This window comes from Salvia hispanica, chromosome 3, assembly GCF_029641045.1.
Source record: "Salvia hispanica isolate PSC_SH4W2 chromosome 3, Shi_PSC_v1, whole genome shotgun sequence".
NCBI lineage: Eukaryota > Viridiplantae > Streptophyta > Magnoliopsida > Lamiales > Lamiaceae > Salvia > Salvia hispanica.
In genome coordinates this window covers 10374837-10397316 of record NC_142694.1, presented here as the reverse complement: position 1 = coordinate 10397316, position 22480 = coordinate 10374837, and the positions used below count along the sequence as shown (strand labels likewise).

At 35.7% G+C, this 22480-nt stretch overlaps 4 protein-coding genes across 5 annotated transcripts; 1 reads left to right on the top strand and 3 right to left on the bottom strand.

Moving 5' to 3' along the window:
* Window positions 1–1895: 1895 nt before the first annotated feature.
* On the bottom strand, window positions 1896–6270 carry LOC125213998 (polyadenylate-binding protein-interacting protein 12-like). Of its 2 annotated transcripts, none has more exons than XM_048114829.2 (11): window positions 5985–6270; window positions 5382–5844; window positions 4843–4953; window positions 4711–4755; window positions 4548–4620; window positions 4355–4467; window positions 4194–4253; window positions 4056–4103; window positions 3908–3976; window positions 2246–2307; window positions 1896–2153 (listed from the first exon to the last, which is right to left on the bottom strand). In XM_048114829.2, the coding sequence occupies exons 2-11, from the start codon at window positions 5781–5783 to the stop codon at window positions 2096–2098; spliced, it is 1041 nt and encodes a 346-aa protein (XP_047970786.1). In that variant the 5' UTR covers window positions 5784–5844; window positions 5985–6270; the 3' UTR covers window positions 1896–2095. The 2 variants fall into 2 exon arrangements, with proteins under 2 accessions (XP_047970786.1, XP_047970785.1); XM_048114828.2 differs by having other exon boundaries at window positions 5343–5844; window positions 5985–6269.
* A 4814-nt stretch (window positions 6271–11084) lies between these two features.
* LOC125215550 (Transducin/WD40 repeat-like superfamily protein) lies at window positions 11085–16903 on the bottom strand. Its single transcript, XM_048116992.2, has 16 exons — window positions 16551–16903; window positions 15976–16176; window positions 15783–15870; window positions 15575–15683; window positions 15390–15468; window positions 15140–15226; window positions 14942–15022; window positions 14300–14757; window positions 14059–14140; window positions 13796–13972; window positions 13668–13721; window positions 13279–13371; window positions 13142–13207; window positions 12924–12970; window positions 11916–12599; window positions 11085–11729 (listed from the first exon to the last, which is right to left on the bottom strand). The coding sequence occupies exons 2-16, from the start codon at window positions 16087–16089 to the stop codon at window positions 11345–11347; spliced, it is 2604 nt and encodes an 867-aa protein (XP_047972949.1). The 5' UTR covers window positions 16090–16176; window positions 16551–16903; the 3' UTR covers window positions 11085–11344.
* A 581-nt stretch (window positions 16904–17484) lies between these two features.
* LOC125213780 (axoneme-associated protein MST101(2) protein) lies at window positions 17485–19460 on the top strand. The gene is made up of 5 exons (XM_048114514.2): window positions 17485–17634; window positions 17841–17962; window positions 18672–18742; window positions 18827–18913; window positions 19012–19460. Exons 2-5 carry the CDS (start codon window positions 17854–17856, stop codon window positions 19282–19284), a joined length of 540 nt encoding a protein of 179 aa, XP_047970471.1. The 5' UTR covers window positions 17485–17634; window positions 17841–17853; the 3' UTR covers window positions 19285–19460.
* On the bottom strand, window positions 19461–21605 carry LOC125213779 (30S ribosomal protein). The gene is made up of 5 exons (XM_048114512.2): window positions 21221–21605; window positions 20441–20584; window positions 20058–20351; window positions 19840–19948; window positions 19461–19757 (listed from the first exon to the last, which is right to left on the bottom strand). Exons 1-5 carry the CDS (start codon window positions 21470–21472, stop codon window positions 19642–19644), a joined length of 915 nt encoding a protein of 304 aa, XP_047970469.1. The 5' UTR covers window positions 21473–21605; the 3' UTR covers window positions 19461–19641.
* Between the last annotated feature and the right edge of the window lie 875 nt (window positions 21606–22480).

Sequence of the window (22480 nt, the reverse complement as noted above, 5' to 3'; positions counted from 1 at the left end):
CAGGGAAAACATTTATATCAAAGTTTAGTATAGTATTTAATTTATAGGAATAATAAATATGGATTAAACAATTATTCAAACTATTGTATTCTAATATTGATTTGAATAGAGGCTCTAATTATGCGAACGATGAAGTCGAATCTTCTTCTCAATTTTTCCCCATAAACTTCTCATTGCTACAAATCTACAATTCATTTTCTTCTGGAATGGGAAGGAGAGCAGGCTTCCAGCTGGTTTGATCGGACAGCAACTCCTCCAGGCTCCAGCTGCTTCTTCGTTATCACAATCTTTATTCTCTTCACCGCCGGGAAAAGATAGTAAGTCTTCCCCAACTGCAGCTCAAAGCTTGGCGCCAAAAACTTGCCACATTTTCTTGATTGTTTCACTCCAAACCCTTCAAAATCCACAAGCAAATCTTTCACAAAAACTGCTGATGACTTTGCCATCATCCACTTTCACTACCTTCAAAACTTGCCCTCTTCTTCTAATTGATAATTGTAGGCATCCCATATTTTTAGATCACAAGCTAATTTTGCGTTTGGTTTTGAAGATTCTTATAAGGAAGGTGACAACAATAGTCCAAATTAAAAAAGTTATGGTCAACACGCATGCAAGTTAGTGGATGATGGCGCATGCATGGGCGTGGCTCAGCCTATTTGTTCTCACTGTACAACCACTACAGCACTGTGTACTACCGGTTCATGCATGCTAGGATGGTATTCTTCATTGTCTAATATTCATACTTCATAATCCATTTTCCCACACTCGTGTTGACGACGACACTAACTGCTCCGACCAACGTTATGCAATTATTTGTCACTTTTTCAGATCCAAATTCTTGATACGCTACTGGTCGGTCGACTTCCCAACTTCACTCGAAATTGGAACCCATCATTGTAATAATATGTGTGAAATCTTATTTATTTTCTACTCTGTATTAACCTATTGTATTAATTTGCCAATGCAATAGATTATGAGTACATGGTTCTATAACTGTTTTTCTAAATACTAATAAAAAGGGAATTTGCTCCAACCAAAAAGATGTTGAGAAGCCAAAAACAATTTGCCATTGTTACATAGTACATTGTTATAAATGGTTATTTTGTTATTTTATTTGTTTTTTTTATTTATATTTTGTTATATTTGTGTGGGTTCTCCACTTAGGTAAATTGTCGTTATCACAAGAGAAGAACACAAAGACACCAATTATGACTTGTGAAGAGACAAAGATTTCGTCCTTCCACGAATTTTGCACTTTATAATGATTTAACTAATTGCTTTTGCACTTTGTACCCTTCTCCAAGTTTATGAAAGAAGACTGTAGAAAGAGGGTTCATTTAATGCTCCATAAGCTTGACTAGTAAAATTAATAATATATAAAATCAAATATTTGAAGATAGTTAAAATAGAATTAATTTATCAAAATAAATATTGTTTTAATCAATCCACCTTACGACTCAAAGTAAACTTTCAGCTAACGGATAAGACCTCGACAGTCCGACCCGATTACACCTTGAAAAAATCTTCGACTATCGGCCAACACGATAAGACTAAACACTAACACGAAACACAAATCGAGTCATATCATACATATGAAGTAGAAAAAAAAACTATCACCATAGACTTGACTTAGCAATCCCAAATCAAACAGAGCAAAAAATCAAGAACTACTTTTTCATTTTGTTCTTAACAACTCCAACAATTTATGACCTAAAACACAATGAATTGAGATGATCTACTGCTGATAACCAACATAATGGAAAGTATTTTACGCGCTATGTAAGAGGCAAGCATTGGTAATACCAAAGGACGAAGCAACGCCACAAAATTTGGCAAAAACGAGAATCGTTAAAACTTCCAAGTGAGAAAGAAGCATGTGGTAAAAGTAGCAGAAGTAGTGTGAGGGAAGTGCCTACTAAGCTCAACGCAGCGTAATGTGCAGCATAATAAAGCCTCGAAAATAGTCGTACTCTACAGGCAAACCATACATCTGAAGCAGACATAGGAAAAATAGAAGCTAAAAACACATAATAGATACCATGGCAAGTATCAGTTTCTATGTATATATAACTTAAAAGAGGTGCTTCATGAGCAATCAGTGCATGGATTGGCGTGGGGCACGGGGTCGGACTGGAGTCTTAGATGGGCTAACTCTGCAAGTGCGAATATCTCGGATTAATCATTTACCACGAGGAGAGATTGTCACAGATTGTCACATAGATTGAGTGAACGGATAGGTACAAACCTTATGGGCAGTGATCCTAAGACTGCTCCGCTGCAGTTCAGTGCTGCTATTGCGCTCTCCGCCTGAAAAGGGGGAGATAAGTTGCATCAGACGTTCATGCCAATAGCATGACTTATTCGGATTTACAATAAACAGACGACACAATCTGAATTGAGAATATACAATGTGAAGTTGAGATGATGTATCAAGAAAGGGCCGATCCAGAAAGTGTTGTACGTTCAACATGTAAAGATTACTGGAAACTAAATCTTAGCCATCCCGAGAGTATAGTAGGAAAACTCCTAGTTGGAAACAGCATAAGAAGGGGGCTAACTTATCAAAAGATCATCGTGCCAGATAAGAAATGAATCACACTTGCATGTCACAACAAAGTATAAAAATCAAGAGGAAGAACTGAGTAAAATCTGCATAAGGTTGTAAAAATATATTGTTCACTGTGAAAGGAATGTACGAAGATCTTATGATACAAATTCAGTAGCAGTATGTGGTCTTATCTGAAAAAATTAATGCATTACTCATATTAGGCATGCAAAATGAAAGCAATATTATTATACAGTATGTAATTTTGAGGAATCTCATTAAAAGCTAAAAACCAACTACAATGAAAGAAAAGGAACTAATCCAATCTATAACAACACTAAATAGGCGTGTGGTTGAACATTTGCAACTATTGTTACTTCTATCCTTAAATGAATCAGAGTAAAAAAAAATAGGGGCAGGGCTAATGTCAAGCAGCACAATCCGAGACAATTATCCGAAAGTGTTGACACGATTGTCTAAACCTCACCTGTGAACCTCTCAGATATAAGCAAGTTTCTATATTGCATCAAACAGATATCATGGCCTTTCTTCACTGATTATTAACATTTGTTCCTTAGCTTCCTAATTTGTCTGACTCACACTAGAAGAAGCATCGTGGAATGAAAAGGCGAAGAAAAAGGAAAAGAAAGTGAAAAATCATGTACGTAAAATGGGCAACAACAGCACAGCATCTTTCCGGAATAAAAGGTGTCCAAACAACTTTGTATGGTTGAGTATGGCACAATAAAGCAAGGTATTTTGCAAGCTCATATGTAACAAAAGTAGAAACATAATGGCAGCATCTATAGCATGTCTACACGTCAAATGACATAACTAGCGAATAACGCTTTAATATGTTGAAGAGGATTGGCGATGTTGGGATTTGTCAAAAAGTTCATTAATAAAGTTTTGCAAAAGAAATGGTACCAGGCAATATGTGGAAGGTTGACTATATGCTAAACCAACAAATAGGTTGAAAGAATAAATATTGGCATTAAGTGCAAAAGGAAATTTGATGCAACAATGTTCCTTTGCAGAATTCTTGACTAAGGGAACAGATCAGCACTCAGCAGAACTGTTGCTAAGTATACTATGCGTTACGACATTCACAACTAGTATTAGATTTTCCTCTATTAGAAACGGAACAGAAGACGGTACTTTAATATATCCAACAATGTTTCCTTGTACAATTCTTGACTACGGGAACAGATCAGCACTCAGCACAAATGTTGCTAAGTATACTACACATTACGACATTCACAATTAATAGATTTTATCATGCAATGTCAAGTTTGGGCAAGAAAATAGTGACTTCTCTTGCTACAAGAAATAAAGAATGAGGGGGAAGCCTGTTGTTCTTACCATCACAAACTCCACAAAAGCTATACGAGTTGAGTGATGATAATCACCAAGCAACCTCAAACGATAAACCTGAGTTAACAGATGCATTTCATGAATTATAACAATTTCAATAATGAGTTGTTCAGGGGTATCATGAGCAGTTACAAACCTCTCCGCAAATAGACTCAAAGAAGAGTTTGACGTCTGCTTGAGTGACCTACATCAAGCAACAACAAATCACTTTTTTGTGCCTGGCAAGAAATTGCTCATTGACACTGCACAGAAAAAATTCTGAAAACCAAAGTACCTTTTTATCTATGTTTGTGCAGTAGATAGTTCTTGCACACATCTCCCTTTCATCCTCAGACTAGTTCACAAAAAAAGAAACACTCAGCGTGTCATTGTTGAACTAACTATTGCTTTCACGTGTCTAGCAAGTAAAAGAAAAAAGGAGAGAAAATTTCTTACCCTTGGCAAAAATGTTGGATTAACAGGGGCAATAGCAGTTTTCGAAGGTAGCACTCTCACAGGATAATAGCCGAGCATAGTTCCAGCTAAGCTCAAAGCATTCCTTGCCCCTTCTGCTCGTCAGCGACAAACAACTTGATGTGAGAAGGTTAGAAATTTAATGAAATACACACAAAAGGTACAATGTCCATACCCTCATCAGTGAACTCAATGAAGGCAAAGCGAAGAACGGAATTGGGGTCGCCACAAACACGGCAATCCACCACCTTCATTATGAAAATCAAGGAAAACAATTACTCCTATTTAGTAGCTAATGCTTGAAATAGTAACCATAATGAGGGCGAAAATATATTTACCTGTCCACAGCCAATGAAAAGCGCCGCAAGTTGCTCTTCGGTTACCTACATCCATCACAGGAAAACGCCAAATTTCATACGTTTTTAAAGGAATTGAATGATAAACCGGCCTCAAACCTAGATTCTCTTTACCTGGTGATCAATGTCAGAGACATAGACCGTCCGCCTAATCACGTCCTCTCTTTGAGCCATGCTCGTTCGGCTATTCATCCTCCGCTTTCCATTAACAAAGCCATTTTTCTTCTGCAAACCATCGCCATCACCATTACCAAACAGCCTCTTTAAAACACTAAAACAACAGAGAAAGACTATCGCAAGACAAAATACGTAATCATGGAACAACACACAGTAAATAAAAATCAATATCCGAATCTCACTTCTTCGTATCCAGACAATTTGGGCTTCAAAAAATCCATGAACTAAACAACCCCAAGCCATCATACTACAGTAAACCCAACACATTCTCATCATCTATAGCCCTATATTTTCCAGCAACCAATCAAAAGGCAGTGGGAACTACTCAACACCCCAAAGCAAAATAAACTCAACAGAAACAACAAAAAAAAAAAAGAATCTTTCAAACATAATTCAACACACAAACACAATATCATTGATCACGTAAAAATACCAACCCTTCTAAAAGAATTGGCAGTGGGAACTCCCGAGTTAACCTGCTGCTGCATCACAAAACCATTAGTGCTGAACCCAAAATGCCCGGCCGCAGCCGCAGCAACCGCAGCAGCGTGAGGCGGCACCAGCAGCTTGTGCTGCCCACCAGCGAAGGCGGAGAGAGACGGCGGCACGAATTCCTTCGCCATCGGATTCAATTTCGACAGCATTTCCTCCAAATCCCGCATATCCCTCTTAAACCCCTCCCCTCCATCATCTTCCTCCCCATCCATCTTCTTCTCCAAAGTCCCCCCATTTCCATTGACACCCAGCTGATGATGGCCGTTAGGCATCTTATGGAAACTCTGATCAGCCGGCTTAGCTCCCTGCCCGTTAACCACCGCGTCGTTGTCGCAATTCGACGACGCAATCGCGTTAGCTCCGGCATTCTCCACCACAGCCATGATCAAAGAATCACGCTTTTTCCGCTCTTTCACTTTAATTTTTTATTTTTTCCACACGGGTCTGTCGAAAGCAACAGAAACACCACAAAAAAATAAAACCCAAAATTTATCGTTCAGTTTCACGGATCAAAGCTGGAAAAAATCGAGAATTCCGCAGAAATGCTAAACGAAGGGATTAAAACAAAATCGGAAGCGTTTTACCTGATGGGTCGAGCTCTAAATTGCCTCCATTTCAGCAATCAAACTGGAAGATCGTGAGCTAAGATATCAATCAAAAAACCGGAATTATTAAAAAAGGCGAAAAACAGAGCACGCCTTTTGCTTATAGAATTTGTGGGTTATTTTAGTATTTGCAAGAATATTTTACTGAGTCTGCAAGGAGAAGATATGCGCAGAGAGAGAAGGAACAGTGCAAAGTATATAGACAGAGAGGGAAGAGGGTTTTAGTGAGAGAAAAATGTGGCAAATTGAGGTTTCTCTTCGGATCGTCCGTTTCAGCTTTTCTAATTAAAATTAATTATAAAATATGCCGTTTTCTCTTTTCTGATTGGTTGAAAATACCAGTTTCGTTTTAACTAATTTCAATAATTATTAAAATAATTGCCAAAGGAATATAATTTGCACATATAAAGCCAAGGCAAACGGCGTTTCTCTTTTCTTTGGATAGACCGTTTCTAGCTGTTTTTTTTAGATAAATAAATAATAGTATGATCATATAAATAACTTTATGGTTTATTAATTTTACTTTAGTTATTGGGTATTGCACTTTATTTCGATTTTATTTTGTAATAGTTGACCGTGCAACAATAGTAGATACTTTCTACCGCATTAGGAAGTAGGAATATTCCGAAATAAATTCTTACAAATATGATTATATCAAAATCTAACACCTTAACTAAAATTTATAATGGGTCAATCGAAGAAATACACATGTCATTTATAACCGAACGAAAGTAGTATTTTATTGGGATGTGGTAAATATAAAATTTAAATCATAGTAGTAATTCATAAAAATGAGAGGTGGAGAGGGAAACTAGCTTTGGTAGTTTTTTTTTCTTGTTCTAATTTGGACTTAGTTTGCAACGCCTTGAATAAATTTATGGTGCATAAACCGGACAGGACGGAGGGACCCTACCTACCTAATAACTTTATATTTGTATGAAAATATTAATTTTGTTTTAGAATTTGGTAAATGAATAAAGATATGTAGTCATAGTATGACTAGCTATAAATAATATTTTAACAAATTGAGGTTTTATTCAATATTTAAATAGGCTTGCGTTGTTATGTCATTCTATTTGTTCTAGAGAGGTGATGATTTAACTCATAATAAAGGGAGTATAATAATTATAAGAACATTATAAAATGAATCATACATTCTATTAATTCATTTTATTAAGATTTTATTAAAATATTTCTATCCGTATTTATTTACTAGTACATTCTAATAATGAGGAATCATGGCTACATCATTGAGATTTGATAAACAACAATTTTAGATTAGTGACACCTATGGAGTAGTATATTTTATGTATGATGTTAATGTCATCATTGAAAAGTAAGATGGTTGTCAGCAAAAGTAATATAGAGTGCGATTGTCATTATTTGAGTGAGGGACATACAAAAGTGGTTAATTAGGGCTTAAGTACAAATTCCGTTTATTATTAGCTAGATTTGGTGTTTTAATCAACATGATTATTCTATGCTAATTATAGTGATCACAAATAAGCTTAATAATTGGAACAGTTTCTCCCGCTTTTAAGCATACATTTGTTATATGGAAACGTGACTATTTAAATATTTATTGGTTAAAGATTAAACATCTAAGTTGAGATTTAGGCCGTAAATAAAATGATTAATAACCATTCAAACCATGAAAGACTAAATTTTGGCCGATTCTACAAAGTTTGAAATTAAAATATTAAATTATTTGAATTTTAATTTTTCTTAATTATTTTATTTGTATATATTTTCTTACAACATTTCATTAAAATATTTTTTTTTGTTTTCTTATTTTACTGAAACGTCATTTAAACATTAGTAAAATACTTGGATGGGAATTCAGGGATAACTATGAAAAAGTGTAAAGTTTATGAAATTTGAACAAATTTTATGATTAATCAAATGATTACTAACCTGAAATAAAATGAGTGAGTCTAGGACAAATATGAATGGATATGAATTATAATAGTAATTTTTTTTTTTTTAATTTAGAAATTGTAAGTTTAAGTCATTGTGATCAAGAGATAACTGGAGAATCATTATATACTTACCTTTCAATTTGTAAGCCGAAAATTTGAATTATTCGACTGTATTGATCTCCATTTCATGGTAGTAGAGTCACTTTTTTTAAACACAAGAATTAAAAAAATAGATATTAAACACGTTAAGTGAAGAGATAATATAAAATATTAGGAAATAGTAGATAAAAGCAAAGAGAAAAAATAAGAAATGGAAATGTGTTACTACTTTTTATCAAAAAATAAAATAATTCAACTATCATAAAATGAATGGAATAATAAATAAATAGTAGAATATGAATATTATTAGAAAGAGATTTAAAGTGAAGTTAAGTATGAAGGATGTGGATGATATAGTGATATAGTAGATGAAATAGATAGTTGCATGAATGGAAATACGGTAAATCATAAAGAATGATAGGTACTAATATAGTGGTGACCTCCGTGAGGAGGTGCCACGTGTAGCGTGGCATTTTGTATCAAATCGCTGGTCTTTATCGGCTGCTCTGACAGATTCTTGAGAAGGGCATTAACGGAATTGTAACGTCAACTTTCTCATATTTTATCAATTCATAAAAACAATACTGTAAAAATATTTATTCGTGTAATTGCTAAATGTTTTGTTATAGAAAAATGTGTTCCACGAGATCTACTAGTAGATTTATAAGCTTGGTATTGATGTCCAATAACTATTTCTAAGCTACTCCGGTCCCTCGTGCGCAAGTTTTTCAAGCAATCTCTGTGGTACAGCAATATTCATTTGTAATAAACTCATCGAGCATTATAACAGCATTTTGCATAACATTTGACACTCGAGTTTTTGAATTTTTTTGGTTTGTACTTAAGTTTAGCCTGTCGAGGAAAAAGAGAAAGGGAACCATATATATTGCTACGATTTTTACTCACATAATATTATTAGACATGCATATATTTTTTCAAAAATTACTGCGTTAAAATATGCATGAAATCATCGGACAAATATAATAGTTCAGAAATGAATTTAATTGTCATCTAAGAATTGCAACTATGACCAATAAATTCATGTAATATTCATAAATTCACTCTAGAATTTCATAATTTAAAAGTTGAAAGTATTTATAAAATAAAACAAAATATAAAAAGCATGACATTTGTCTTTATTAGAAGCGTGATACTATCAATTGGAACCTTACACACCTCGTTTATCTCATGCTTGCTTAGTTGCTTTCTTCCAATTTATTTATTATACTAATCTTCCCTCTCACATCAATGTCTCATGGTCCTAGTATCTTAAAAATGGCGATAAAATTTGTAGTACTATATTGAATTATGTAATTTGCAACACTCCTATTGTTATTGAGATTGTTTGTGTTTATTCATAACGCAATATAGTCTATAAATTATATTAATAATTTGTACAGAATATGAGAACAATATAATTATACTCCAATAAATAAATTAGAAAATAACGGTTTAAAATAAGCATCACAATGCTGACCACTAGTTTGAATTTCAAATATATGCATGTGGAAATAAATCATTTAAATTATCATATAAACATATTCCTATCAAAACCGTTGTTTTCTTTTCCAAATAGCACGTTGAATTCGACCAAAATTAGTCATGGTGACCGATGCATTAAATGCTAGCTATTTTGTGTGAAAAAGAAGTTATACTACTTGTTATGCATTTATTTTTACAATACTATCAGTATCAATCAAAGAGTTGTTGTCACAAAAATGAATCTAGATACATCGATTTTTTTTTTAAAAGTTGAAGAGCGACAATAAATACGAGTACTATAAAAAATAACCATAAAAGAGTAACATGAAAGTTAAATGCAAAATCATTGCATCAATTAACACAAAATGACAATCTTGAATTTCAAATTAAAAATTACTATATAGTTGAAGAGAAAAGAAAAGGGACGAGGGGTTGGTGGAGGAAGGAAAGGAATATATCATTATTGAGGTTAGGTAATACTATCAAGAAAGCCTTCTAAATGCATGTTAACACCTACTCAAAGAAAGTGGCTATCAACCTTAATTAAAATGCTTTGTTTCTTGCATCTCTCTCTCTCAAAATACTTTCATGACAATTTTTTATTTTTTAAAAAATTTATGCTGACTGAGACACTATTTGATAGGCCTGACAAAATAATAATGAGATATAATATGAGATCATACAAGAATAGACTTTATTGTAATAGATAATGCGAGACACATTGTAATGTTTTGCACTATGAAGGTATGTCCATAAACATTATCACGGGCTAATTTCTTAAAGGAAAAGATAACAGAACGAGAGATAAGAATAAACATGACCTCTAATCATAAACAATAGTGGAAATTGACCAAGGTCCTAAAAAGGCAGTAATACATATTTTTTGCCCTCTAAGGAAAATTACATTATTCTACAAACTAGGAAAATAAACTGAAAATTTTTAATTGGGAAACAAGGAATTTTCATCGATAAGGTGCCTCAAATATAGAACTATACAAAATATAAAGCAACATTTTTTTTTCTCTTGGCGGTCAAGAAAAGGATATCAAAAAAATGGAAATAAAATTTTTATCATACAATTGTCAATGAAATAACTAAAATCCAAAAGAGGAGCTAACGGCTAACCATATATATACATAAATCACCAAAAAAAACAAAAATAAAATTCTCAAACACACACACAAACATCATAATGTGAAATAGGAATTTCCACATCATAAAGAGCATGAAGTAGCACACTCTTTTGCCCACTTAATTAATACTTGATTAATGTACTCCAATGACTAAAATTAGTGGACCACTAAACCTAATTAATTTAACATTAATGAGATATAGAAGAAGATCAAGCAAGGCCCCACTTTGTCTGACATTCTTTCAATCTCAGCCGTTGAAGAAGGGCCATGACTTTCTTTGTGGGCACCTCTTGAAATTAATTCAATATACGTGGCCAAATTGCAAATTCACTTGCTATGGTGACAATTCATCACCCTCCAAATATATATAGGAGCTCATGATTGTGACATAAATGTAGCAAATCATGTGTGCAAATCTCCTAATTTAAATTGGGATTTCATGTGAATGAGCAAATAGAAATATATTTGGAACAACATGGAAAATGCAGCATTTTTTTCCTTGCAGTAATCATAATTAACTAATCATTAAAGTCAGCATACTGTACATAATGTATTCAACTGTATCTTCAATGACTTTCACAACCTATGAATGTGACATTAGTAGCATATTCTCAACTTTGATCCCATCAATGCTTTTATTTTCCACAAATCAACATCATACTTCTATAAGCAAAGCATTGCAATTGGAAGATAGGAAGACTCTGGTTTAAACTGGGGAAGGTGACAGAAAATATTGCGGTTGCGATCTATATAGAAGTATACCACAGAAGGGACAGCCTGGTGTCGAGGTATGCTTGTGGGTAGACGACTCTACGACAGACTTGAAATCGGAAGGATACCTGGGCATGGCGAACAAAAGGCTGGGCGCCATCTTTGAAGCCCGTCTATGGCAACACATACAATACCAGGAGGGCTTGGTTGGTAGAATCTGGAGAGTAACTGCACACCTTTGAAGCTTGTGCGTTCGATTAACCCCATTTTTGTCTATCGCTCCGGAGCAATTTGCGTACTCAGTTGATTCGAATGGCACAATGCCAGTGCAGAAGTGGCAGCGCTCATGCACTTCGAGTTCTGAGGTTTCCTCTAGTTTCCTGATGAGAAATGAAATAGGTGTGATATCCGATGTAAAAGAAGGGGTAATAAACAAACCAATGAACACTAGAAAAACAACATATTGCAAGGTGTCGAATGATTAGCCTTGTTCAAACGACATGCAACGAAAAGAATGGGGAGCAAACATTAAGTATTAAACAGTCGAACTGGTGGAAATGCCATACCTCTTCTTAACCTCTCTAATTTCTGCTGCAAGGAATTTGTAATCATCTTTCACATTTTGCAAAAGCCACTGCTTCATCTGTGGCAATCCATCACCTCCAACTCTGGAAAATTTTTCTGCTGAATTGGATGGTGGGGATATGGCAGAAATACTAATACTGACAAGCCTCAACAAGAGTTCTTTTTCACAGCTAAGTAGTAAGTCCATCCACAAATTTATTTCTTCTTTCTTGTCACCAATCAAGCCTTCTAATACATGCTCTTTTCCACTCACGTTCTCAGTCATGAATTCTTTCAGCACCACTCGCCTGCTGATTATGTTTATGAGGTGCAACTGACGGGATGAGAGCGTGGGTAGAAGTTTAGGCGCTTCAGATAATAATTCACGAGATATTTCAAACTTGGATCGTAAGCAAGATGCCAGCCATTTCAGCAGGATATGCTCTACATACTTGGGTGCAGACTGCTTGAAGGCTCGGAGAGCTGCTAAGATATCGAAAATGTTCAGAAGCCTGTTGGGGTTCTCATACTTGTTCAGTCGCCCGAGTATAATTATTTCCCACCAAGTCAGTTCTTTCTCCGGGAATCCAGGAAATGTTTCCTTTGCTATCTCTGAAGATGTAATAACAGAAGGGTCCAATTGTTGGCCTCCAACCCAAAGGAACTCAACTGCAGATTTATGAGATCTGAAATTATGACAATATTTCTACATTAATTAATAGTATGAAAGAGGTTGAGCTGCTCTCACACTTCAAAAAGATTTCTCAATATCATTCTATTGGTTTCTCTAAGGGTGAGTTAATAACTACTATGTGCAGACTAAACTCCTAGGCAGTTAGTTTTGACATTTTTGCAGAATACCAGAGATATTTACCACAGTGGATATGGAAATTATATTGACAAATGCAATTATTAGGTGAATATACCGCCATGTATCTCTTGGCGCATAAATATGCACAAGTGTAGGTGTATATTAAACAGGCTACAAAAAAAGAAGTCTAAAAGCTCACCTTCCCTCATACATCGGATCTAGTAGATCACTGTCATATCTGCGAACCTGCAACAAGAGGTCATACACTTTTCAGCCATCCATTCTGCCTAAGGCTGATTATATAGGAAAGCATGATGCCTGTATTTCTCTATCTCATTAGCATTAATATTTATCATCTCAAAACTGCTCTTTACATTCACTGGCTATAATAAATAAGGAGAGGAGAAAATATCATACCACAGCAACTGCCAAATTTCCAGGAGATACCGTTAGACCAAAGCAAGAGTCTAATGCATGACCAAACTGTATTTGTTGTTAAGTATTAGTTCACAAACAAAGACAATCTCTTCAAACCAGGAAAGGTGATCTCATACCTCTGTGGAGCTCTTCAAACCAGGACTGCTCGAGGGAATTGGCACTTCAGACAGAGAATCTCCAACGAAAATCCAGCTCTTCAAGGAGTTATTCTAGAATCAATGAAAATTTATGTAAAAGCACAGTTAAGTTAGTTTCCTAGAGAATCACTCTCTTTTTTGTCGACTTTTTAGGCTTTTAGCATCACAAGACAAAGCAGTAATGATAATTATCAGAAAGATTCGGTAAGTAACCCAATTGCCAGTGGTAATAAAACATAGGTAAGATGTACTATGACACAAGTCACATGATTTCAAGCCTGGAATGGTTTATCAGACCATCGCATGACATGCTACGAAAAATTTTAACTCATGCAGTGACATAATACATTTACTATCGAATGTTGTACCTGACTACAACTGTACAAACAACGTCCATCAAAAGCCCAAGCTAAACCAGAAACCTGATGTTTATTTCAAAAAAAACAAATTACTCATAAACGTTCAAGTGGCCAAAAGAACAGTAGTAGAAACTTACCGTGCAGTCATGTGCATTATAACAGCCAACATTGTCAAATTCACCAGTAGTTGTGTCAAGGGTACACAATTCAAAGGATCCGGAACATTTGCCAATAGCCAAGAACAATTTCGATGGTGATCGTGCGGGCAAAGTAAGTGAAAGTACAGATATCATAGAAGAATCAACCGTCGCAACCTAATTTCATGATAAATTGCTATTTTTTTAAGATATGACCAAAATGAGTCACGTATGAAACCAAGACACTGAGATGCAATTCTGACCTCCTTCAACAATGATAATGAATCATTGATAACTTCAGACGCCTTGAGTAAATTTTCACCATTTACCAGCCAGATCTTCACACTATAGCATAAAGCGGGGAAAAATAATCATGTCAATAATTACTAATGTGCATTGTTAATAAACCTAATATGGTAGTTACTCACGTGGTGATTATTTAAGAGCAATCAAAATTCTACTCATTTTAGAGGTAAGCCGGAAGGTAATATAAAAAGTACGTACCTACCATCAGAACTCCCAGTAGCCAATGCAAACTGGGTCTTTGAATCATTAGACCCATATCCAACCCAACTAATTGCTGTAATCCAGCTATCATGTGCCTTCTCAAGGCCAACAAGTCGAACCTCACTCGCGTGCCCATCATTATCAGTAGAATAGCACTCAGGTGCACAAACTCTCCACAATGAAATTTTACCGCACTTTCCACCAACAGCAAGAATTGAGCAGCAATTAGAAGAGCTAGAAGGTAAAGCCACATCGTCTCCAGATGTCTCTAGAATTGGAGACCAAGCAATAATAAGTGACATTAGCATTTCATTGCGAGAAGCATACTGCTGTGCAGATATTAATGGGAGACAGTCTTCGGTCACTTCCGCCAGAGGGTTCCCTTCATAGAAAGAGGAGGAAATAATTTGCCAATTGTTCTTCTCACCCAGATTTTCATGGTCTTCTGATACTACCTGATAAATGTTATCAGGATACAGATTAGTGTTTAATGAACTTTAAGAGTATTGGACAAAGAGATATTGAGAACGCCCAACTAGAAATGAATCCAGCAGCACAAAATCGCTGATTCAATGTGGATAATGATTGCTGGATAGTTGTCTATAGGGAATTAGAAAGTCGAAGAAGAGGACACATTACATTAGCTGTTTTTTGTCTTCTACGGTTGACACACTTTCTCAAACGTGTACCTTTATTTGCAGTATCTTGTCTTGGTATAACCTGTACAAGAAAAAGCAAAAATAATTACAAATGACTGAGGGTGAATGCATAGTATGTCCTGAAGAATGAATGATCTTGTAGCATATGCCACATACGAAACCAATAGCAACGACTCACATCAGAACCTTCCAAGGGTACAATTTGACACTCCCCAAAATTGGTGCTCTTGTAGTAATTATATAACACTTCAGATATATTCACAACCTTCAGAGACCAAAACAGGAGAAAACTAAAATCAGTCAACATTTTATAGAATCTAGTCCTAGTTTCATTACATGAGCTTCAGAAAATACCATTTTAGAGTTAAGGATCCCTCAAATCGTGCTGATCAAAGAGATTGCAAACTGAAGCTTCAGTATATACATACCTCTATCCACTCCGGAGAACAATGTGGACGACGGTAAAGCTTCACATGCCCGCTGGTGGTGCAAAGAGCAAGCAAACAACTGCCTCATTTATTTGGGGGTAGGGAGGGGGTGATTAGCTCTATCAATGCAGTTATGATGTTATAAGCACAAAATTACTCAAAGCTGAAAAAGTTCATATTAGTACCCAGCATCGTTGGCGAGACCTGCAGGAGACCAAGAAATCGACCGAACACAAGGACGAGTTTCCCTTGATAAATGATAAGGAAGCAAGCACCCATTTAGCAAATCAGCACCTATGTTCAAATCAACAAAAAAAAAGCTGAGACAACTAGAAGCACAATCCTTCCTACATCTATCAATATGGTTAGGCTAAGCTTAATTACTCAGCGTACCTCCGCCATCAACATCAATCTTCCCAGTGGGGAAGCGCTTGCTAGATGGAACGGTAATCACACCACGAACTTTAGGATTATGAGGATTCTAAACAAACAAACAATGCAATTGCTCAGCTAATAACCAACCAACTAAACTGTGCAACAGCAAATTCAAACAGCAGCACATAAGTTGGAAAGTACACGACTTTACCAGAATTATAACAGCGGCGCCACACGCCACCGCCAACAAATTCTCTTCCGACCAGACGACGGCATTGGGGTAAACAGTTCGCAATGCGACGACGGCAGATTGGAAGCAGGACATAGCACATCAGAAAATTGAACAATCGTTCTTCTTTTTCGGTTAAACTGAACAATCGATTCGCTGCTACTGCGAGTAGTCTGCAGCAACCTACAACAAAATTAACTTTAAATTACAATTAAAAAATTAAATTAAATACTACTAGTATTTATTAATTAATTGAATAAAAGGAAAGTTTAAACCTTGAATCAGTAAGGAAATAATGAGATACGGTTGAAGATATGGATGCTTAAAAGTAGCACATATGCAACAATATCCATAAATAAACTGTTCAATTTCTACTCCTAATTCTAACCTAATTACCAAATCCTAATCAAACGCGAAATAAATTTCCTTCGCCAACAATGATTTTCACTCTATAAATACTGCAATAGACAGAATTTTGGGAGAAGCTGCAATCGACAGAATTTCGTTAAAACTTGATTGATAGAAATTTGAGAGCGATAAAGCCATGGAAGTATCACCGAAAAAAAGCTCGTATTCAACAGGAATGCCGGAGCCGTGGATGTGGTTTTGCAGTCCAGCGGATGCAGTGGTGATCAAGCAGCTCCGCACTTATTTAGGCAATTTCAATTCTCGGCCGTCGTCGTCTACTCCTGCGCCGATGAAGCCGGAGCCATGGATGTGGTTTTGCAGCCCTGCGGATGCAATTCTGACGAAGCAGCTCCGCCGTTACTTCAGTTCTCCGCCATCGTCGTCTGCTTCTACTGCCGAAAACGATGGGAAATTACTCCATTGATGTGCTGAGTGTTCTTCAAATTTTGTTTTATTTCTTCTGTTACAATACAGAGTTTTGTTGTTGAGTTTTCATAGAAATTGTATTTTTCCTTCATTCTTTATTCCTATATTTTTCATTTAATATACTACTAATTACAATCATTAGATAGATTGTTACAATAACCATACGTAATTTAAATTATGTCATTCAAACTCAGAATGAAACAGATATTCAAAGTCAAAATTAAAGTATGCAAAATTAAAGTATTCAAACAGTTGATTAAATGTTTATATAGTTTTAAAAATTTTGATGCAAATCCTTAATTATGGAGTTCTCTATGCAATCAATATAATCATTTTTAGGTTTATTTCGTTCATTGTAAATTTTGAATAACAAATCATAAAATTTCAAAATCTCTGCATTAAATGCAATTTGCATGTAAATTTTATAATTTTCACTAATTCTTGAATCCTTTTATAACAAAATAAATTTAGTCAAATTATTGAAATTTGATTTGATTGTTAATGATGACTAACTAATCAAATGTAATTTCATTGCAAATAAATTTAAACTTCCTAATTTAAACTGTTTCATTGTAAATAAATGTCTCTTTGATATTTAACTTGAAAATAATTTCAAACTTCATAATTTTTCAATAAATTCAAATTTCTTGATTAATTTTATGACAGGGAAAAATATTTGAATAAATAAAAGTAGTATTTAAATAAATAAAATCAATTTGCACTGCCGCCGCCATCTTCAAGCCCTGATTCCTGCGCAGAAATAAAGCAGATTTCGAGTTGCCATCTACAGCTTGTTTCAACCATTTGGTAATCCTTAACTCTAATTGCACTCTGCGATTTTAACTTTTTCAAATTTTCCAATGTTAACTGCGGAAACTTATAACCTAGTTATGATTTTTTGAATTATTGTTATCATAAGAGGAAGATTTCGTTTCTTCACTGCGAAATTCAATTGATTTGGTTGGGTTTGTTTCATGTATTTTGTTGGATTGAAGATCTTGCTTGTTTTTCAGTTAGGAAAAAGGTATGACTATGAAGGGGAAAGGAACGAAAAGGGAATCTTCATCCTCCAATTTGGATTCCCAGGAACCCAGAATGGACATCAAGTCCATCCTGAAAGATATTGAATTTTTGGGTAAGATTAAGTCTCTTACATTTACTACTGTTATAATCCAGTTTGTTGGATCTTTGGTGAAGTATGTAAATTTCTTGGAGCTGTTGTTATAGGGAAAAGAAATATTGACAATTTGATTCATGCCTATTGCTGTCATTCTAGTATATTTGATCTTATTCTTTGCTGTAATATTTTTCTAGTGAAGAAGTGCATCAATGTTTTGAAATTTTTCTATGAACTATGAAGGCAAAGGAATTCGATTTGAATGAATCTGTTCACATGACTAGTTGTATTCATCAGAAATTGCTCCATGAAGGTTAAAGGGTTTGTTGTTGGTGGTGTAAAATACGGTTTGGAAAAGATGACTATCATAATAGGTTTGATTTTGGTTGAAATCACTAACATGTAGTAATCTTTTGTTGATACTTTGCACCCATGGCTGAATTGCTCCTTCCTCGTACTATGAACTCTTTCCTTTGTGTGTGTATGTTTATGTTTGTAGTTGGTTGTGTAGAATAATGTTTGGAAAAGATCACTGTCCAATTAGGTTGAGATTTTAGTTGAAGATCACTAACTTTGCACCCATGGCCGGAATTGCTCCTTCCTCTTACTATGAACTCTTTTTTTTTTTTTTTTGTGTTTGTTTGCTTTTGTATTTGATGAGATGAACATATGAGATATGGGTGTACTACAATATCTTGGAATGTGTATAATTTTCTTGTTAATTCAGGTTCCTCACACATGACATGGAAACAGAAAAAGGACTTGGAGAATAAGAAGGTAGTGTCACTCGGTGGAAAGGTGTGTTCATTTATGCCATTACTATTGCAGCACATATTAAGCTCTCAAGTACCATGTATGAACTTTGTGTTTCTTGTTAAACAGCCTCCAAAGAAACAGAGGTTACCTCTTAGTGTTGCTAGAGTTTCAATGAAGAATCAAAAGGATAGAGAAGAGAAACTGCTTCAAGAGGTTACTTAACATTCTCAGCTTCATCATTTCACTCAGTCACTCTAAAGCTGTATTTCGATTAATATTAGAAATGATGTGTAAATAATTGGTCTATACAGAGAGCTATACTTGGAAGGTTTGGAGCCTACAGTAGCAGTAGTTCCAAGAAGGTGCCAGAGAGGAAACCAGCAGAGGACAGAATTCTGAAGTCGATGCAAGGCGATTTCAGAAAGGGGGTTCTCAACGTCGGGCATCTGTTGAAGCCCTCGGCCCCTGAAGCCTCTAACGACAAGGGCAGGCACCCTACGGGTAAAGGGAAGAAGAAGAAAGATGGCAAGAAAAGTCATGGCAAGAGAAAGGGTGGTGGCGGTGGTGGCAAGAGGCGTCACTAGGAATATATCTCAAAGTGACTACACTTTCTTTTGAATTTCTTCGCCTTTCTGAACCTGGCTATGACTGTAACTGCGGAAGCAAGCTTGTAGAACATATATACATTCATGCCTTGTATCTGTTGGCATGCTCAGATTTGTTTTGTTGCTCAATGCAGAATGAAATTTTGTGTTGCTAATTTCTGATATATAGATTTCAGTTTATTCTATTTGGGAGCGCAAAATTGCATAATACATTTAGCAACAAGGGAATGTTTGCAAAGGAACTTAACACCATTTACAAGAGATCTCATAATTTTCGACTCTCTACAAACTTCGTTTTGACTAATTTTCATCTCAAAACACCTTCTTGAGCAGGAATCAGCTCGCTGTCGACTCAACAACCACAGGCTCCAGTTTCTCTGTTTCACCGTTTTGTTTAGGGATGATGAGACCGTATCCCCCGGCTCTCCGTTTGTAGACTATGTTGATCTCACCTGCAACATGGCAATCTCTAGCATCAGCGACCGAAAGGAGCCCCGTCATATATAAAGACGGAAAGACGTGAAGTCAGCTTACCAGTTTCTTCGTTGCGAAAGCCATAGAAGTCATGATCGAGGTTTTCCAGCTGCTCGACCGCCTCGCTAACTGTCAGAGGAGGCATATCGAAGTACTTTGTGCGAACAATCTGCAAACAAAAGTGTATACATCGGGAGATTGCTAAGTTAACACAAATTTAATGAACACAAGAATGTGAAAAAAACATTAAAATGAAGAAAGAGATGATGAATGACAACCTCATTAATGACGATTTCTTCCTCTTCAACTCCTCCACCCAGAATTCCCACTGCATCAGCCTCATCTGCTTCTTCGGGTACCGCCTCAATATCCTCAGCAACCAAGAGTGCACCGGGGTCCCTAACCTTGAGCCTGTCGAAGCCCTTCATATGGCGACCATGGTCCGAGTCTTTCTCCTTGATCTTCCTCAACTTTCTCTGGATAATGGAAGAAACCAAATCTATGCTCCCATAGAGCGACTCAGCATCTTCTTCTGCTCGAACTACTCCATGTTTCTTAGTGAACAAAGTAACCTATATACATTAACACAACTCCTTAGATAGCATACTAACAAACACAATCCCTGTAGGCTAAATACAACACAGTGGTAAGACGCACGCACCTCACACCTTCGCACTTTTGGGCCTTTCCCTACCTCTCCACCACGGATGGACAACCTGACATCGACTTCCCTCACTAAATGGCTATGCTTTTGCACTGCCTTACCTAACTTCTCTTCCACATAACTCTTCACAGAGGGACTCAGCTGCATTTTCAATCCATGAGAAGATCGATTAAAGAGCATCAGAGAATAAGCTCACCGCAGTTTCCCCTCAACATTACCCCCTTTGTGTGTGTGTGTTTACTCAAATGTAAATGTATGATGAAATCAACAGAACATAAATGCAAGAGTTCTCTTAAGAAACACCAATTCCCAATCTACTCACCTCCCATCAAATCGATTACCGCTACACCTCTTCAATATCAGAAGTGAGAACTAACTAACTACACATTGAGCACTAGTTCAAGCTTTACCTCTTTAGCAACACATAAAGATAATTTCTTTCTACATCTCAGACAAAAACTCCAACTTATTATACCTCTAAAATCAAGAAAGTTCAGTCACATTCCATAAAAAATGTGAATTTACTACTCCAACTAACTATCCAACAACACATTGAACACTAATTCAAGCTTTACCTCTTTAGCTACACATGAATGATCATTTTAGCTACAAAAAACTCCAACTAACTGAAGTCAAGAAAGACCAGTCACATCCCATAAATAAAATGTGAGAACCAGCATCGAGAATCAAGAATCCACCGGCCCACAAAATTCCCCTCAAAACTCAACCAGAATCAGTCAAATACAAGAATTCTAAGCATGAGGAGGAAAAGGGCACCTCCAAATTTTTGACTTGGAGAATCAATTTCACAGAAGAGAGAGGGCCATCCCATGACATTTTCACCCCAAATGATCTCTGAGCAACCATTTCACGGCCTCCGAATCCCGAGCCGAGAAAACTGGATTTCTGTGAGGGAAATGAAAGTGAGTGAGAGCAGCCAAGCGACGAAGAAGAAGACGAAGTGGAGCAGAAAACATGGTGTTGAATTAAGCTCTTCTGAATCGCTGGAGCTGTAAGTAGCGTAGCCATTTTTCTGGAGCTTTTGAGATTGAGCTTCTTTCAATTTTACTGTTGCGGATGATGATTGTTCTAGAAGATTGCAGAGGGAAATGGAATTCAAGAAAGAAACAGTTGCAGTGACGATGAGAGAGAAAGAGAGAGTGATGATTATCCAAGGTGGAGTGATGGGTGACACGTGGTATTGGACAAATGGGCCGAAGATTTGAGGCCCACTCTTTAATGAAATGGATAAGCCTTGTGTTGGATGTATGTGCAATTTAAAAATCATAAGAATATTCAAATCACAAGTATTTTTTTTTTTTATATCACAAAAATAAGTTACATTTGGCTCATTCATGAATCATGATACTCAAATATATGAATCTGAAGACGAATAAGTCAAATAAATTGCCACCATAAGATTAATGATTTTAGAGTGGCCAACATAATGAGTATTGAACCATTCATTATGAACCTAGCATTTTGTTAATTTTTTGAAATAAAATATGTTCATATAGTGCATTTTGTTAATTTTTTGAAATAAAATATGTTCATATAGTACAGAGACCATATTTGTTCAATATGAATTAATATATATGTAAAAGCATAGCTAATTTTGAGATTATGAAATACACTTGATTCATATCCACTCACTACAAAATCGATCTTTATCGAATACATTTGATTAATATGCATCTTATGCATATGCTGACTAACATAACTTGGAATTGGATTATGCTCATAGTTGGTATAAACCAACATAAGTTTTGGTTCCAATTGGCCCAACATAATGGAGATCGCGGTCATAGTTCAAACTGTGATCGATTCCAATTCTAACTTGAGAAATATATATGGTTTTGAATCATTAGTCCGATTTAATTTAAGCATTACTATTTACACGTGTTCAATTATGAAAACTTGAAATATCTCATCTTCACAATGGTAGAGAGAAATCCATATCTCACAATTGTGAAGTTCACCCCGATACGACTTTTAAAACTAAATAATATACCATGATTTCAACTGATTTTTAGTTTC

Coding starts and splice junctions, on each gene's coding strand:
- LOC125213998 (XM_048114828.2), bottom strand. CDS start 5,783: ATGGCTGTGGTGGAGAATGCCGGAGCTAACGCGATTGCGTCGTCGAAT. Junction 4,621..4,710: donor TTTTCATTGGCTGTGGACAG/GTAAATATATTT, acceptor TTCATAATGAAG/GTGGTGGATTGCCGTGTTTG. Junction 4,468..4,547: donor CATTGAGTTCACTGATGAGG/GTATGGACATTG, acceptor GCTGACGAGCAG/AAGGGGCAAGGAATGCTTTG.
- LOC125215550 (XM_048116992.2), bottom strand. CDS start 16,089: ATGTCCTGCTTCCAATCTGCCGTCGTCGCATTGCGAACTGTTTACCCC. Junction 13,722..13,795: donor ATAATGCACATGACTGCACG/GTAAGTTTCTAC, acceptor AATAAACATCAG/GTTTCTGGTTTAGCTTGGGC. Junction 13,372..13,667: donor GTTTGTACAGTTGTAGTCAG/GTACAACATTCG, acceptor CATTGATTCTAG/AATAACTCCTTGAAGAGCTG.
- LOC125213780 (XM_048114514.2), top strand. CDS start 17,854: ATGACTATGAAGGGGAAAGGAACGAAAAGGGAATCTTCATCCTCCAAT. Junction 18,743..18,826: donor TAGTGTCACTCGGTGGAAAG/GTGTGTTCATTT, acceptor CTTGTTAAACAG/CCTCCAAAGAAACAGAGGTT. Junction 18,914..19,011: donor AAGAGAAACTGCTTCAAGAG/GTTACTTAACAT, acceptor TGGTCTATACAG/AGAGCTATACTTGGAAGGTT.
- LOC125213779 (XM_048114512.2), bottom strand. CDS start 21,472: ATGGCTACGCTACTTACAGCTCCAGCGATTCAGAAGAGCTTAATTCAA. Junction 20,585..21,220: donor TCCAAGTCAAAAATTTGGAG/GTGCCCTTTTCC, acceptor TTGAAAATGCAG/CTGAGTCCCTCTGTGAAGAG. Junction 19,949..20,057: donor AAGAAATCGTCATTAATGAG/GTTGTCATTCAT, acceptor TTTTGTTTGCAG/ATTGTTCGCACAAAGTACTT.